The sequence below is a fragment of the Malus domestica genome, chromosome 17 (assembly GCF_042453785.1).
Source record: "Malus domestica chromosome 17, GDT2T_hap1".
Taxonomy (NCBI): domain Eukaryota; kingdom Viridiplantae; phylum Streptophyta; class Magnoliopsida; order Rosales; family Rosaceae; genus Malus; species Malus domestica.
In genome coordinates, this window is record NC_091677.1 from 13,648,022 (window position 1) to 13,662,481 (window position 14,460).

Below are 14,460 nucleotides of genomic sequence, written 5' to 3' on the forward strand. Positions count from 1 at the left end.
TCTTGACTACAAACATTAGTACATTTGTATCTAAAAATGTGAATCGTGTAATGTTTAAATAATGTTTGTATATTTATTTTCTTTTGATATTAATTTTTAATAATATTTGATGTGAAAATAGAACCTTTTATATATTTAGCGAATTCTTTTTTATACAAATCAATATACAAAGAACCGGAGATCAAAGAATTTTAGGGCCTCACTTCGAAGCCTCGCCTAGGGCCCCTAAATTCTCAGGACCGGCCCTGGCCCAATGAGCTGCTGATTTATGCATCTGGAGGATTACACCCGAGAAAGGAATACAACTCGACCTTGGGTTTTAGAACTTGAAAACAAGTTTACTAGATCATCGTGAAGTTCAATAACTGACTTGACTTTCACTATGTCGAACACGTCGCTTCACCGAGAAGTTAATGAGATGACCTCTTTAGGCAAAAGAATGAGTAACTCTTCGCCCGCCAAGTCTTAGATAGGTAACCAAACAAGCAAAAGTAATGGTGTTCAGGGTTAGGATAGTTAGTGTTTGTCTTAGTAGTGTAAGAAGGGTTTCATGTAGAACGAGGGTTTTCACATAAAGCGTTTGAGTTGTTTGTTGAATTGAATGGGCTTTCTACGTTGCTTAGTGTCTTGTATTTATAGAGACTAGCCGATGAGCACGCACTCTTTGTGTGTGAATAATTTTATTTTATTTTTTGTTTTTTTTTATTAAGAAGTATGATTAGTTTTAAATTTTTTAAGAAGAGTGAAAAAATGACGATGGGATAATTTCTCATAATAAGACTATTTTTATTTCACAATTACTTACTCTCACAACACAATAAAAACAGTTTTTTTTTTTTTTTTTCAAAACACAGCAATACCAGACCAAAACCTTACCGGCACTTTGGCTTGGCAGCGCAGCCAATGAGAGGTTTTTCATCTTCCTCCCAAATCCTAATAAAAATCAAATCAGACAACAATAACAGCAGTAAAAACACTAACTTTGTACAACGACTTCCACAACTCCCCTCCTGTCTCTCTTCCTCTGCCCTATTTTCTGTCAAATTCAACACTAACTAAATTACAGACGCACAGATTTCAATTAGGGTTTTTGTTCCTCTGCCCAATTTTTTTGTTTGTAAAATTTATCGTTCTCCAATTAATTTCCCATGATCCGAGCTCTCCTGCATCCCAATAACGACCCCCGGGTTGAAATTCTGAGAAATTCAAGGCTATAGATTCCCGACCCAGTCATGGGTGTTTCGTTTAAGGTTTCCAAGACCGGTACTAGGTTCCGTCCGAAGCCGCCTCTGCAGTGCGAGGCCGACGTTGGCGGCGATGACGTGTCCGAGACTACCAATGACAGCAGCTCCCGAGCTGTCCCCAGAATGCTCGAGGTAAAGTTTTGAGATTGGTGAATTTCTCGCTGTTTGGTTGCTGAGAAAATGTGGGAAAATGAGTGGCAATGTGAGAAAAAGTAATTGAATCTCTGATAGTAAGCAAATTAAGTTTGAAGACTGATAATTGAAGTGAATTAATTATTATAATTAAGCGGAGGGTTAACTTGTGTGATTGCTTGGGCTGTTTTTGGTTGCTTAAAATATACAAGGAAATAATTGATATAAAGGTTTGCAGCTATTTTCGATCTTTCGGCATTTGGGTTTTGCTCAGAAAGTGTGTCCAGGCTTTTTACTGAGCCTGAATTTGAATATTTGGGTCAATTCTGCTGAATGTTAATAATATTTGGGTGGAAAATGGATGTTGAAATTAAAATGTTTAGATCCAGCACTTTGTTTTCAAAATGGGTACTTTTAAGTAATTGTTGAAATTAGAAGTTTCTGATGCAGCTCCTCGAATTGAATATTTGGGTCATATTATGATTTCTCAATTTTGAAGCTAAATCCGTATCCGTTAATTTTTAATTCCCCAAGGGTTATGGAACTGTTCTTTTGCTGCTCTTGAACGGACTTAAAAGGTGCAGGAAAGAAGATACAGAACAGAATCTTTATTATTTTCCTGTTTCTTCCAACTGAAACAGAATTGAGCATTATTTTTTACTTATTCTGAAATGGAATATGTAAGCGGAAGGCTTTAATTGTAGTTTGATTGAGAACCCCTGGATAAGGAGAATGAGTAGAGGGTTTGATGTACTGTTTGCGGTCTATTTTTGTTTTTTGGACTAATTGGATTCACTTATGGTATGTACAGGGTGAGAGTGGGGCCGGGGTTTCTGGTCCATCAATGTCTTCTGAAGGGCTTCTTGTATCTGCAGGTTTGTCACAATTTTTTAGGGGGTTGGGGATTACCCTTAGTTTTATCTTGATTTTTCTTCCCTTTGTTATGACAGAAAACGAAGTTTCCTTCATTTTGAATCTCTTCCCAGATGGATATTCTTTTGCAAAACCATCAGAGGTTTGTTGAAGAGAAATATAATTTTGGATGAGAAGGAAACATGGCTCTTTTAAATCTTGTTTCTTATTCTTAAGGTCTTCTGTATTTATAAATTTTCAGAATGACACTGTGCATCAAGCTACACATCAAGATGTTCCAAAGTTGTTACACCCATATGATAGGACGTCAGAAACTCTTTTTTCGGTAAATGTCTAGTCATTTGAATTTCCCCCCTTATTTCTTTCGAGTCTCCAGTTATGGTTAGAATGTTGCAATTTTTGTTTGGAAGATCAATGGTTGCATGCAATATAGTATGGCATAAAACTCTTCCATTTAAAATTTCAATATAAAGTTTTTGCTGATTCAGTTAACTCCAGAAAACTGACTTATAATAATGGACTTGACCCATTGACGAGCATGCATTACATGCAATGAGTGTGTAAAATCAAAAAGGAAAAAGGAGAAATCATGGTTATTTTTCAAAAGGCGCTTCATCATTTTGTTGATTTAAATAGTTTAGAAGACACTTCATGTCACCTACAACACCTTGTCATCTGCATCAAAATTAATATCTGGGATTTCTTGCTCTGCAGCTTTTTTTATGCTAAGATTTTGTTCCTTTTTTATTTGCAAACATATTTAAAGGCAATTGAATCTGGCCGGTTGCCTGGAGATATTCTAGATGATATACCTTGCAAGTATGTCGATGGAACACTTGTGTGTGAGGTGAGTTATCTTGTTTGTTAAGATAGTACAGTCAAATATTCCAATGAAAAAGTATTTCGAAATGTGAATACGACAACAGTTACAAATTTTACATTATTTGGTTATACTCCGTGTTTTAAAATTGGTACATGCGATTTCTTGCAGATTCGTGATTATCGCAAATGTGCTTTTGAACAAGGGCCCGGTAGTACCCCTACCCATGGATCCGTTATTGTAAATAAAGTATGCCTTAAAATGTCATTGGAAAATGTAGTGAAGGATATCCCACTGATCTCAGATAATTCTTGGGCTTATGGTGACCTGATGGTTAGTAAATTGATGTCTCCCATTCTTTCCAAATAGTTTTCTGTTATATGTTCAAGTTGTGATGTCAATATTCACTTCAAATTGCAGGAAATGGAGTCCCGAATATTGAAAGCTTTGCAGCCACAACTTTATTTAGATCCAACTCCCAAGTTGGACAGGCTCTGTAAGAATCCAGTTCCCACAAAGGTAATTACGTTTTAGGTTTGTTTGATGTACTTCACCTGGATGAACTGATGCATTTTAATCATATCAAAATTTTGTGTTTGCAGCTCGATTTGGCATTGACTGGAATCCGGAGAAAGAGGTTGAGAGAGATGCCAGAAGTTACTGTCACATCTAATAGCAAGACACATGGGAAGAAAGTTTACATTGATGGAGTTCCAGAAAGCTCTAACTGTAGGTTGGGAGATTCTGGAACCCTTCCAGGCAATATGATGCCACAGCATGCCCATGAAAATTTGACCGTTCAAAATATGAGTACAAATAACTTGTTGGCCCTAAGATCCAAGAGTTTTATGACTGATGCTTCTGTTCCAGCACCACATTTAGTACCCAACCAATTGAGGTATCAAATGGGTGTTGGAACCCCAAGAAGTGTGCAGGACCCTGGATCAGGAAGTGTTGTCAATGCATCACCTTCCCCAGTTGGGCAAGACATGATGATCTCGTATACTGACAATGTGAACGGTAATGTCCCTCTTCATGGAAAGAGAGAGCATCCGGATGGACAAATGTCACCCTTATCTAGTTTTAATAAGAGACAAAGGCCCACACCAGTTGGCCACGATGGAATGCAACATCAGCAAATAGGGCCACATATGGATAGCTTCCATGGATCAGATATGAACTGGAAGAATAACTATTTGCAGCAGCAAGCAATGGCTAAAGGAATTCAGTTTTCAAATACAGGCATTCAGAAGTTTTCCCAGCAGATGTTTGACGGGGCAATGAGTCAGGACCCTGGGACAATGCCATTTGCTGTAGGACAGCCAAACATGAGATTTGGTGCCAAGGAAGAGCCGTTGGAGACAGGTAAGATAGATGGGTCAGAGCTCGGTGGGATTAAGAACGATATGCAGATCATGGAAGGAGACACAAGCCATCTCGATCCATCGAGGCTTCACCAAAGATTACCACAGCATGCATTCATGAGATCTAATTTTTCTCAGCCATCCTGGAGTAATCTTGGTCAGAATATGGAGAAAGATGCAAGAAAGGATGACCAATTCCCAAAAAGAAAATCATCTCAAAGTCCTCGGTTTTCTTCTGGGGCTTTGGTTCAATCCCCATTATCATCAAAGTCGGGGGAGTTTTCTACTGGTTCCGTAGGACCCCACTTTGGAGCAGCTGCAGTAACTTCTGCTGTAGGGGCATCACAGAAAGAGAAGGCATTAATGACCTCAGTTCCTACTATTGCAGCCTCATGTTTGACTTCCAGTGCTAATGAGTCTATGCAACGGCAACACCAGTCTCAAGCTGCTGCTAAACGGAAAACAAATTCGCTCCCTAAGACCTCAGCAATGACTGGTGTTGGATCTCCTGCCAGTGTTAGTAATATAAGTGTTCCACTAAATGCAGGCAGTCCTTCTGTTGGAACTCCATCTTCCGCTGATCAAACCATGCTTGAAAAATTCTCAAAAATTGAAGCGGTGACCATGAGGTATAACCCAACTTTTTACCTTTTGATTATATGTTAATAATGGTACTAGTTTTGAATTTATGTGATTTATTTGCACTATATCACCGGCACTTTATTTTCCCTCTCCCTGACCTACAGGCGGATAGAAAGTTGAAATTTTTTAAATGTGTGTGTTCCTTAATTGTGTAAGCATTTATCAGGAAATAGTTTCGACTCAAGGAGATAATGGTAGATTCTAAAGTCTGGCTACATGATTTTCTCTCCCAGTTTTTGTTTACTTTCCCTTCACATAGTTTTTCTAACTTGCAAAAATTCCAGACAAATTTCTTAGATCTTATCTTCTTTGGTGGTGAAAGACGGCTAGTTAATTATATAGCAATAACAGTTTAATTATTTTCAACTGGGTGTTGTTTTAGGTATCATCTCAACAAAAGAAAGAATAAGGTTGATGACCACCCCGTCAAGAAGCCAAATGCATTCCCAGATCAACATCTGCGAGCCTGCCTGTCAAATGGTTCCAATAATGAGGATTTCAAAGATGATTCATGTGAGAGACCTTTGTCGAAGTCACTTGTTGGTGGAAGCATGAATATCTGCAAAATTAGAATTTTGAATTTTGTGAAGGAAGAGCATATTGTTCAAGGTGCAGTATATCCTATCAATCAGTTATGCCTTTTGTTTTAATATATTTATTCAAATCTGGGCCAGATGTTTCAGTTTGGTTACAAACTTATATATCTAGTAGAATTTCTGTCTTGCTTATGATTCAAAAATCTACTTTTGACTCTGCAGGAAATGTTGTTTATCTTCCCAAGCAGCGAACTAGGTTGATCATGTCAGAGAGACCAAATGATGGTACTGTAGCAATGTACTACGGCGAAGTAGATGATGGTGATTTTCTGTCTGCCGAGGAACATCTTCCTACATTGCCCAATACTGTAAGTGTTATTCTACAAGCTACACTTTGCTGTCTGAGGTGATTGTTTGAACACAGCATTACCAGAATTAGTTGAGGCTATCAACAAATTATTTTGTCATCCCATCTTACTGAAGATTTATTTTCTCAAAATATAAATTTACAGAAATACTTGTCTTTTGTGGTTTGATATTTTTAGCATTTTTGCTCTTTATTTGTTATCATTTTCACATCCCTGTTCCAGACTTCCTTTTGCCCCTTCAAATCATGCTGTTGGCTCGTGGAATTTTCCTGCATGTATATTCTCCATATTCTGCCATTGGTTGCACAATGTTTGTATGATATTTGTCCTAAAATATTCTGCTTTATGGAGCTTGGTGGCATTCACAATAATTTGTTATCATATGGTTGATCGTAACGTATTACACAATTTTTAGAAGAGTCAATCGTAACTTTGTTTCTGTAAAAGAGCTTGACTGGATCTAAGTCGGGATAACCTTCACTGTATATCATTCATTGTGTTTTCTGTTGTACTGACGTTTATATCTATACTTATTCTACAACAGCACACAGCGGATTTGCTTGCAGCACAGTTCTGTTCACTGGTATGTTTTAAATGTTCTTGAAGTTAACTAAGAGTTTAAATTACACACTTCGTTTGTGATTTATGTTATATTCTTTTTCAGATGGTAAAGGATGGTTATGATTCAGAGAATCACATCCAACCAAAGCCAACCCGCATGACTATTGCCCCAAGCATTCAACCAAATGCTTCTGGGCTCCCCCGTAGCAACTCCGCAACTGAGATGCAACAATATGCAGAGTCAGTTTCAGGCCAGCCGTCCAATGAGGTTGCAAAGTCAATTAGTGGCAATAATTCATCCTTAACTTCATCCCAGAATCTTCTACCAAGCACAAGGATGCTGCCCCCTGGAAACCCTCAGGCCTTACAGATGTCTCAAGGGCTCATGACAGTGAATTCGATGCCTCAACGCCAACAACAGATCGAGTCACAACCATCATTCCAGCAGCAGCAGCAACAACACCAGCAGCACCAACAACTACAGCAGCAACAGCAACACCAACCACCACCTCCACAGCAGCAGCAGCAAAGCCAACACTCTTTGATTCAACAACAGAATCCCCAGCTCCAGAGATCAATGATGCTGGCAGCAAATTCGCTTTCACAGTTTGGGAAGAATTCCAACATGCAGTTACCCATGGCGAATAATAAGCTTACCACCCTGCAATATCACCTATTACAGCAACAACAGCAACAGAGTCCGCAGATGCAGAGAAAAATGATGATGGGACTTGGAACAGCTATGGGAAGCTTAGGCAATAACATGGTTGGACTTTCTGGTGTTGGAAACACGGTGGGCATGGGAGCTGCAAGGGGAATGGGATCTGCGCCCATGACGCCCATTTCCGGAATGGGCAATGTGGGTCAGAATCCAATGAATTTAACCCAGGGTTCAAATATTAGCAATTTAACCCAGCAATTTCAAACTGGAAGATTAACACAAGCTCTCATGGCATCAAAATTGAGGATGCAACCGAACCGAGGGGGCATGTCAGGCAGTCCTCAGTCGGGCACAGTTGGGCTGCCGGGAGGCAGACAGATGCATCCTGGATCTGCTGGTTTCGCAATGTTGGGTCAGACTCTGAATCGAGGCAATATGAGTGCAATGCAACACAGGCCAGGAATGGGGCCTATGGGTCCACCAAAGCTGACGGCGGGGATGGCAGGGACAAATATGTACATGAACCCGCAGCAGCAGCAACAATTTCAGCAACAACAAATGCAGCAGCAGTTACAGCAACAGCAATTGCAGCAGCAGCAATTGCAACAGCAGCAATTGCAACAGCAGCAGCAAGAAACGACTTCACCACTACAGGCTGTTGTTCCGCCACAGCAGGTGGGCTCTCCCTCGGGAATTTCACAACTGACCCACCAAAGCCAGCAGCAGCAGCAGCAGCAGGAGGCTAGCCCACAGCAAATGAGCCAAAGAACTCCAATGAGTCCACAGCTGAGCTCAGGGGCAATGCATACCATGAGTGCTGGTAATCCAGAGGCTTGTCCCGCGAGCCCACAGCTAAGCTCTCAAACGCACGGCTCAGTTGGTAGTATGGCAAATTCTCCTATGGACCTTCAAGGTATGAATAAGAGTAACTCCGTGGGTAACCCGTAGCAAAACTATCAGATCTTTGGGGGTGTTCTGGGGAGGAAATAGTTCAGCCTCCCCCTCAAATCCCACAGTTAAGTCTGACATGTAGAATTATTAGTCATTTTAACACAGTAACATTTACATAAATTTTGGCAGAAGAAGTATTAGCTTAGACTTAGTACATGATATCACCCTTTTTTCCAGGGTAAAAAGGTGAATATATATATATATATATATATATATATATATATATATATATATATATATATATATATCTACTGGAGTGTAATGATTTATGCTAGAAGGGGCTGAGAAATGAGATCCATCCTAGTGTAAATTCTTGGGGAATGGTTAATGTTTATAAGTGAAGATTGATTGTGAAAGTATTTTCAATTATTATTATTTTTTTTTTTTTTTGTGGCCAAATTATTTCCTTGTTTATTTCAATATCCAATGGAGAAGGCAGGTCGTGTGCGTATACTTGTGTCCTTTCCATGAGAGAACCTACTACTTCTTCCACTTAACATTAACGTATTTTTATTGTACAGACATCATAATCTTAACCACTCAAAATTTTTATTATCATCAAAGATCACCTGTGCAAAAAATCATTTCAATTTCTTGCACCAAGTTCGAATCACCCTTCTCGTGAGAAAACAACTTGAATTACAATGGCTAGTTTAAAATTTGCATTTTGCCCCAAAAGTTAGATAACTGAAGCATGGAGTGGAGTTTATGTTCACTCTTGTGTTCTCACATGGCTCCTGGTAATATCCTTGACACTAGACAGCCAGAAAGGGCCAATATCAGCTCAAACTCATCCTTCAGCATTTCGATCACCCGCCGCCTCACTCGGCCTTCCAACCTGCACCGACATTGAGAACAAGTCCAGGCACAACCAAAATAGACCAAGTTTTAAGAGTTAAAGTGGTGGTGGATATGATTCTTACAAGAACAGCTTGTGCACCGAGAGCTAACTCCTTGAACGTCTGTCCCTCGGTGTACTCCTCCATCGAAAAGAAGAGGAACTTTTCCTACAACAGCACGAACCACCTGAACACTTTATCATACAACTTTCCAATTGAATTCGTCACAGGATAAAAAGAAATGATGAAGTAGCAGCAGACAGATTGCACCTCTTCCAGGACAGAAATATTGGAAGGAGTGTTATCGAGTTGGCGGCCTCCATGGTTCGAGACAACCACCCCAGCAACTCCTACTTCCACGGCCGTTCTTGCTGAAATATGGTAAAACGACAGACATTGATCAGAAGGGCTAATCTGGACGCACGTCGACTTAAAGAGTCAGTTGATCTTACCACTTCACGAGTAAGAACCCCCTTGATTAGGATTGGCATGTTTGTGACAGATTTCAGCCATCCTGTGTCCTGCATACTCGATCAATCACTGCAATAACTAGGCATTCAAGACGAAAGAAACCAGCTTTCGGGTTTCGAGCAATCTAGCCGTCTTAAACACTAGAAAAATTATATCAATTGGGCCCCTCTTGATATTTTAAGGATAAAATTTCTCGTGTAAAGAGTCATTCCTCTTTATATGACGCTTAACATCATCGTACTGTATAAACATTATATTCGGAATTAATGACTTTCTTTATCACTCTAAAGATCATCTATAGAAGAATAAACAATTTGGATTATGGCGTTTGTATGTGAAATGATATCATGCCATTATGTAAGGTAGATTGTCTTTTTTTATTTTTTATTTTTTGGCTACATCCAAAGATAATGACTGTTGAGATGCAATGAATGGTGAAATCAACTTAGATAGAAAATTGACCAAAATGCTCTATTATGCATGACATCATGGCTTAAATTGAAAAAAATTTACCCCGATTATATTCAATTTTTCTTCTAATTAGATTGATCTCATTTATTGACATGATTGATTATTTAGGCATATAGTGCTCCTTAGAGCTTTGGTTGCCCACGATATGAGACTTGAAATCTAAAATCGAAGCGATTAACCAATATGAGACCAGAAACCAAAAGATTAAGCTGAAATGATGATTCTACTACCCTAAAGCAATCAATCACATAAACAAATGAGACCAAAGCTGAAGAAAATCGAGTAGAAGCTACGAGTTTCGTCTTTAAAAAAGTTGGATTACAACAGCTAGTTTTAGAATCTACAGTTCCATCCACGTCTCTGCAGAATATTATCTTAATTGATGTTTTTACAATAGAAAAATGATTCCTTCTCCTTTTGCGCACCTCTGTTTGTTTATGTCCACGGTTCTCCTCTAATTTATTCAATCCAGAGACCGGAAAATACAGAGAGTGTTGCGGGGAGAAAGAGATGTGCGAAATCACATCACTTAAATAAATTAGAGCATCGAATGGAGTTTATCACTTTCTGTTCTGACATGGCTACTGGTAATATCCCTAATACGAGGACAGCCAGAAAGGGCCATTGTGAGCTCAAACTCATCCTTCAACATTTCGATCACCCTCTTAACTCCCTGTTTTCCGTTTGCTGCTAGGCCATAGACAACGGGCCTTCCAACCTGCAGCAACATTGTATCAATAAGAAAGGCCACACAAATAGTAGAAGTAGTTTAGGGGTTCAAATATGCAGTGTTGTGGATATGATTCTTACAAGGACAGCTTGTGCACCGAGGGCCAGCGCCTTGAACACATCTGTTCCTCGCCGTATTCCTCCATCAAAAAGAACAGGAATTTTTCCTCCAACAGCATGAACCACCTGAATACATTGTGGATATAAATGTTATGCCGTTTTTGTGTCTCACAAGTTACACCAGTAAAAGTGATGAAGTGAAAGAGAGTAGCACCTCTTCCAGGACAGAAATAGTGGCAGGAGTATAATCGAGTTGACGCGCTCCATGGTTGGAGACAACAATCCCAGCAACACCTACCTCCATAGCCTTTCTTGCTGAAATGTAAAACAACCACCATTCAGAATCAGACAGTCCAATGTATCTCAACGCTGAATATTATGACTTGGCTGTAACACAGAACTTGAGAATTTTGCTGCAGATTTTACTAAATGTTCAAGAATTTTGCTTTAAATTCCTGGAGAAGTTAGCATTTTCTAGACCTGTTGCCAAATTGATTTCCGTTTATGAGTATAATATTTACACATAGTAAGATTAGAAGATCTCAAGATATGAAGCCTTTATCAGTTGATATGTTACCATCTTCATGAGTGAGAACCCCCTTGATTAGAATTGGCAAGTTTGTAATAGATTTCAGCCACCCTATGTCCTGCACACACGATCAATGCGATAACTAAGCATTCAAGAATTAAGAAACCACCTAGCACGCTGGGAAATAAAAAGATCTCTAACAGATTGTCTACAAGCATATGAAAACGCAATCAGACGAGTCTACTGAGTTACACCTCCCAGCACAGAGAAGCATCAAAGGTCCCTTTAGCATAAGCTTCCAAGTTTGACCCTTCATCCTGCAGAGAAAGTGTCATGTGTATGGATAAAACGAACCTTTCACTTGGATTATACAGCTGACAAACATTGCACATTTGGACTAAAGTTTTCAGAAATAAACTATTCCACTCACACTGTCTACTTCAGTTGATATAAGGCCTTCGAAATTCCTCAACTGAGGCGCTACCATTCTGTGGCAGTTATCACAGTCATGCTTCAATCAAGAGGAGTACTATACAGTTAACAAAACAACATTCGACATGATGTTACACAGAAGAGTTTCTTTCCTATTATACTTCAAAGAACAAATTGCAAAACATGGAGAAACAACCACAGAAAAATAGGGGATGAGATTAACTTATTCTTTATGTCTGCCTCTCTTCGACCAAGTCTGGGAGTATCAGCGGTTAGGACAATAGCCTTGTATCCATTTTTTTCAGCCCTGCGAACCATCTGAGCTGAGATATCTCGTCTTTTGTAAACCTGTTCGAACAAGGGTACATTTGATAGGTTGAGCCCTCTTAGGCAGGACAAGAGTTGAAAACTGGAAGTAAGAGGGAATATTGCTGTCAAGAAAAATTTGACTTGGAAAATTAAAATGAACTCAAGAGAGGGTAAATACATATATTTGAAAGAACCGAACAGCATTGCAGCTCGAAGCAACCTCCTCCACAGTGCAGGTGGACATGTAGGACAAAATCTACAAAGAAAAATACCACAACTCAAATACCAAACAACGCATGCTGCTTTAGCAGTTGCAATGCATGTCATAACTTATACGGATACCATTATGGTGTTACACGCAGCTGCTGCTCTAGCAGTTGCAACCTCTCCTACATTGAATATAAAGAGCAGGTAAAAATTAGCGTCTTATAGACTTAAACCAATCTCAGCGGAGAAATCTTGGAAGACTATTCAGATTTTAGACCTTCGGGGTGGGCCAATTGATGCATGGCAGTAGGAGCAAGCATTATAGGTGCTGAGATTTTGTAACCCAATACGGTGGTTGACATATCTACTCTGCTAACATCGACAAGAATTCTAGGCCGCAACCTGGAACAAAGACACAGGACTCACTCATGTAATTACACCATATGTTGGAGCATTCAGCAGTAGAATTAAACATTTACGTGATTCTGCGAAATGCTTCAACGTTCTCTTTTAGTGTGTGCTGGTCCTCAGCTCCCCCAGTGTAGTAATCATAGTACATTTTCGGAAGGGCTTGCCTAGCCAATTCTTGGTACTCATTCACATTGACGGGTTCGGATGCCATTTATCCTGAAAACATAAACATTAACCACTCCTAGCTTTCGAGTTTTCGAGCAATCTATCCTAGATCAGACCGTATAATCACTGACAATCTATCCTAGATGATACTGTATAATCACTTGGAATCTCAAAGTTTGATGAAACATATGAATATGATGGCAATACAATCTCAAATTCATAAACTCATCAATTTTATATTTTCCTGCCTGAAATTTGAAAAATATTTGCAGAACAACATGAAATTTCACAAGTAGCACTAAAACAATTAAGGGAGTTGCTTCAAATCCATTAGAAAAAGAAAGCATGATGATCCGTCCACTCAAAAAAAAAAAAAAAAACAAAAAACAAAAAACAAAAGAGCTACAGACTTACCTGTGCTGTGAGTTGAAACTTGCAAAACCCTAATTTGTCGCTGACCAAGTTCTTTGTTGAATTTTGGATGAGAGAAATGGAGAATCGTGCTCGATTGAGTAGTTCTGCGCTTGGGACTGAGTGAAAAATTGATCTATATTTTTATTTGATGTTTTTGTCCGTTTCTGGGAATATTATTACTCATGATATATGTGGGGCCCAGAAATTTGGCTTGGAGCTTTGGCAGTACTTAGGTTTTTATTTATTTTTATTTTTATTATAATAATTAAAAGCGCTTACGACAATGTTTAATAGAAGAAAAAAAAAAAAATCTTTTGCACAAAATTTTTGTACTCGTAGCAAAATTACCTGCAGCAAAAACGCTTACGAGCAGAAGTGATTCCTACTCGACAGACCGTTAATGGACTTGAGCAATAGAGAGGTTTGAGTTGTGATTAGGTGCAGCAGCTCCAGCAAGCAGACTTTGAGTTGTTGCAGTAGGCAGTAGAATCACTTGGGATATTTTGATGCTTATGGTGCACAACTAAAAGCTTCAACGGGAGACTTCACGGTTAGTATAACAAGTAAAAGAGCTGCTTCAAGTGCAGATAAAAAACATGGGGAACCACGTATCTCGGAAACTACTGAGCTTTCGTCAAAAACGTTGATCACCAGTCATAGAGAAACAAAATAATTTCAACAAAATTGTACTAGTTGAGCTCGATTTCTCATGTTCATTCAATCACTACGTTCATCCAGAACCGCCTTTGCGCGAGGCCACCTGTTCCCCTGTAATTTTCTCTCGTTTTATTGGAAAATTTGCCGCTGTCTCCATGATAACCCAAAATTCCTTTGCTACTGAACCACTTCTCTTCCCTCACTTTCATTTCATGAGAAAACTTGCATCTGTCTCCATAGTAACATCGACCCTGAGCATAATGTTGGCACATCTGCTTTTGCCCCGTTGGTTGTGATAATGCGATGGTGCCACAAGTAACGTTTGTATACTGAATGCTGCATATCATATTTCGCGAGGTGAAACCGTAAGTTTTCACCAACTCTTAATCAGATAAGACATAATTTTCACTTTGGGTCAATTAGCCAAATGCTCTCATCAAAACCTGTTAAAATTTTCAGGACATGATGCTTTATGGTGGATGGAATCTACATGGAGTTTCTAGGTGGAAGCTTCACTGGTTATGCATATCACATGACTGCGGTTCATCCTGATAGCATATATTTCAACCACCAGAGTTTATCCCTGCAGGACGTGAGAAAGGACGTGCATCCGT

The 14,460-nt window shown here is 39.2% G+C and overlaps 2 protein-coding genes and 1 long non-coding RNA gene across 7 annotated transcripts; 1 reads left to right on the plus strand and 2 right to left on the minus strand.

Annotated features, from left to right (window-relative positions):
• The first annotated feature begins 936 nt into the window (after nt 1-936).
• Nucleotides 937-8,511, plus strand: LOC103405232 (protein PHYTOCHROME-DEPENDENT LATE-FLOWERING-like). The gene is made up of 12 exons (XM_008344209.4): nt 937-1,376; nt 2,188-2,251; nt 2,327-2,391; nt 2,491-2,574; nt 3,016-3,096; nt 3,241-3,402; nt 3,490-3,588; nt 3,672-5,062; nt 5,458-5,684; nt 5,834-5,979; nt 6,524-6,562; nt 6,644-8,511. Exons 1-12 carry the CDS (start codon nt 1,233-1,235, stop codon nt 8,147-8,149), a joined length of 4,008 nt encoding a protein of 1,335 aa, XP_008342431.3. The 5' UTR covers nt 937-1,232; the 3' UTR covers nt 8,150-8,511.
• A 168-nt stretch (nt 8,512-8,679) lies between these two features.
• On the minus strand, nt 8,680-9,581 carry LOC108169893 (uncharacterized). Its single transcript, XR_001786206.3, has 3 exons — nt 9,444-9,581; nt 9,076-9,362; nt 8,680-8,990 (listed from the first exon to the last, which is right to left on the minus strand). It is a non-coding gene; the product is annotated as an uncharacterized lncRNA (long non-coding RNA).
• A 621-nt stretch (nt 9,582-10,202) lies between these two features.
• Nucleotides 10,203-13,336, minus strand: LOC103426032 (peroxisomal (S)-2-hydroxyacid oxidase GLO4-like). Of its 5 annotated transcripts, none has more exons than XM_008364122.4 (12): nt 13,190-13,336; nt 12,679-12,826; nt 12,477-12,601; nt 12,335-12,381; nt 12,171-12,248; nt 11,907-12,031; nt 11,682-11,739; nt 11,506-11,568; nt 11,300-11,369; nt 10,937-11,037; nt 10,744-10,848; nt 10,203-10,651 (listed from the first exon to the last, which is right to left on the minus strand). In XM_008364122.4, the coding sequence occupies exons 2-12, from the start codon at nt 12,819-12,821 to the stop codon at nt 10,472-10,474; spliced, it is 1,095 nt and encodes a 364-aa protein (XP_008362344.3). In that variant the 5' UTR covers nt 12,822-12,826; nt 13,190-13,336; the 3' UTR covers nt 10,203-10,471. The 5 variants fall into 5 exon arrangements, with proteins under 5 accessions (XP_008362344.3, XP_070673441.1, XP_017185232.3 ...); XM_070817340.1 differs by having other exon boundaries at nt 13,195-13,333; XM_017329743.3 differs by lacking the exon at nt 12,679-12,826 and having other exon boundaries at nt 13,190-13,327.
• Nucleotides 13,337-14,460: the final 1,124 nt, after the last annotated feature.

Bases quoted from the DNA above. Each gene is read 5' to 3' on its own strand.
- LOC103405232 (XM_008344209.4), top strand. From the start codon at position 1,233: ATGGGTGTTTCGTTTAAGGTTTCCAAGACCGGTACTAGGTTCCGTCCG. The intron at 2,392-2,490 runs GTTTGTTGAAGA...ATAAATTTTCAG, and splicing joins CTTTTGCAAAACCATCAGAG to AATGACACTGTGCATCAAGC. The intron at 5,980-6,523 runs GTAAGTGTTATT...ATTCTACAACAG, and splicing joins TTCCTACATTGCCCAATACT to CACACAGCGGATTTGCTTGC.
- LOC103426032 (XM_008364122.4), bottom strand. From the start codon at position 12,821: ATGGCATCCGAACCCGTCAATGTGAATGAGTACCAAGAATTGGCTAGG. The intron at 12,382-12,476 runs GTCTAAAATCTG...TATTCAATGTAG, and splicing joins TCAATTGGCCCACCCCGAAG to GAGAGGTTGCAACTGCTAGA. The intron at 11,370-11,505 runs GTGTAACTCAGT...TCGTGTGTGCAG, and splicing joins ATGCTTCTCTGTGCTGGGAG to GACATAGGGTGGCTGAAATC.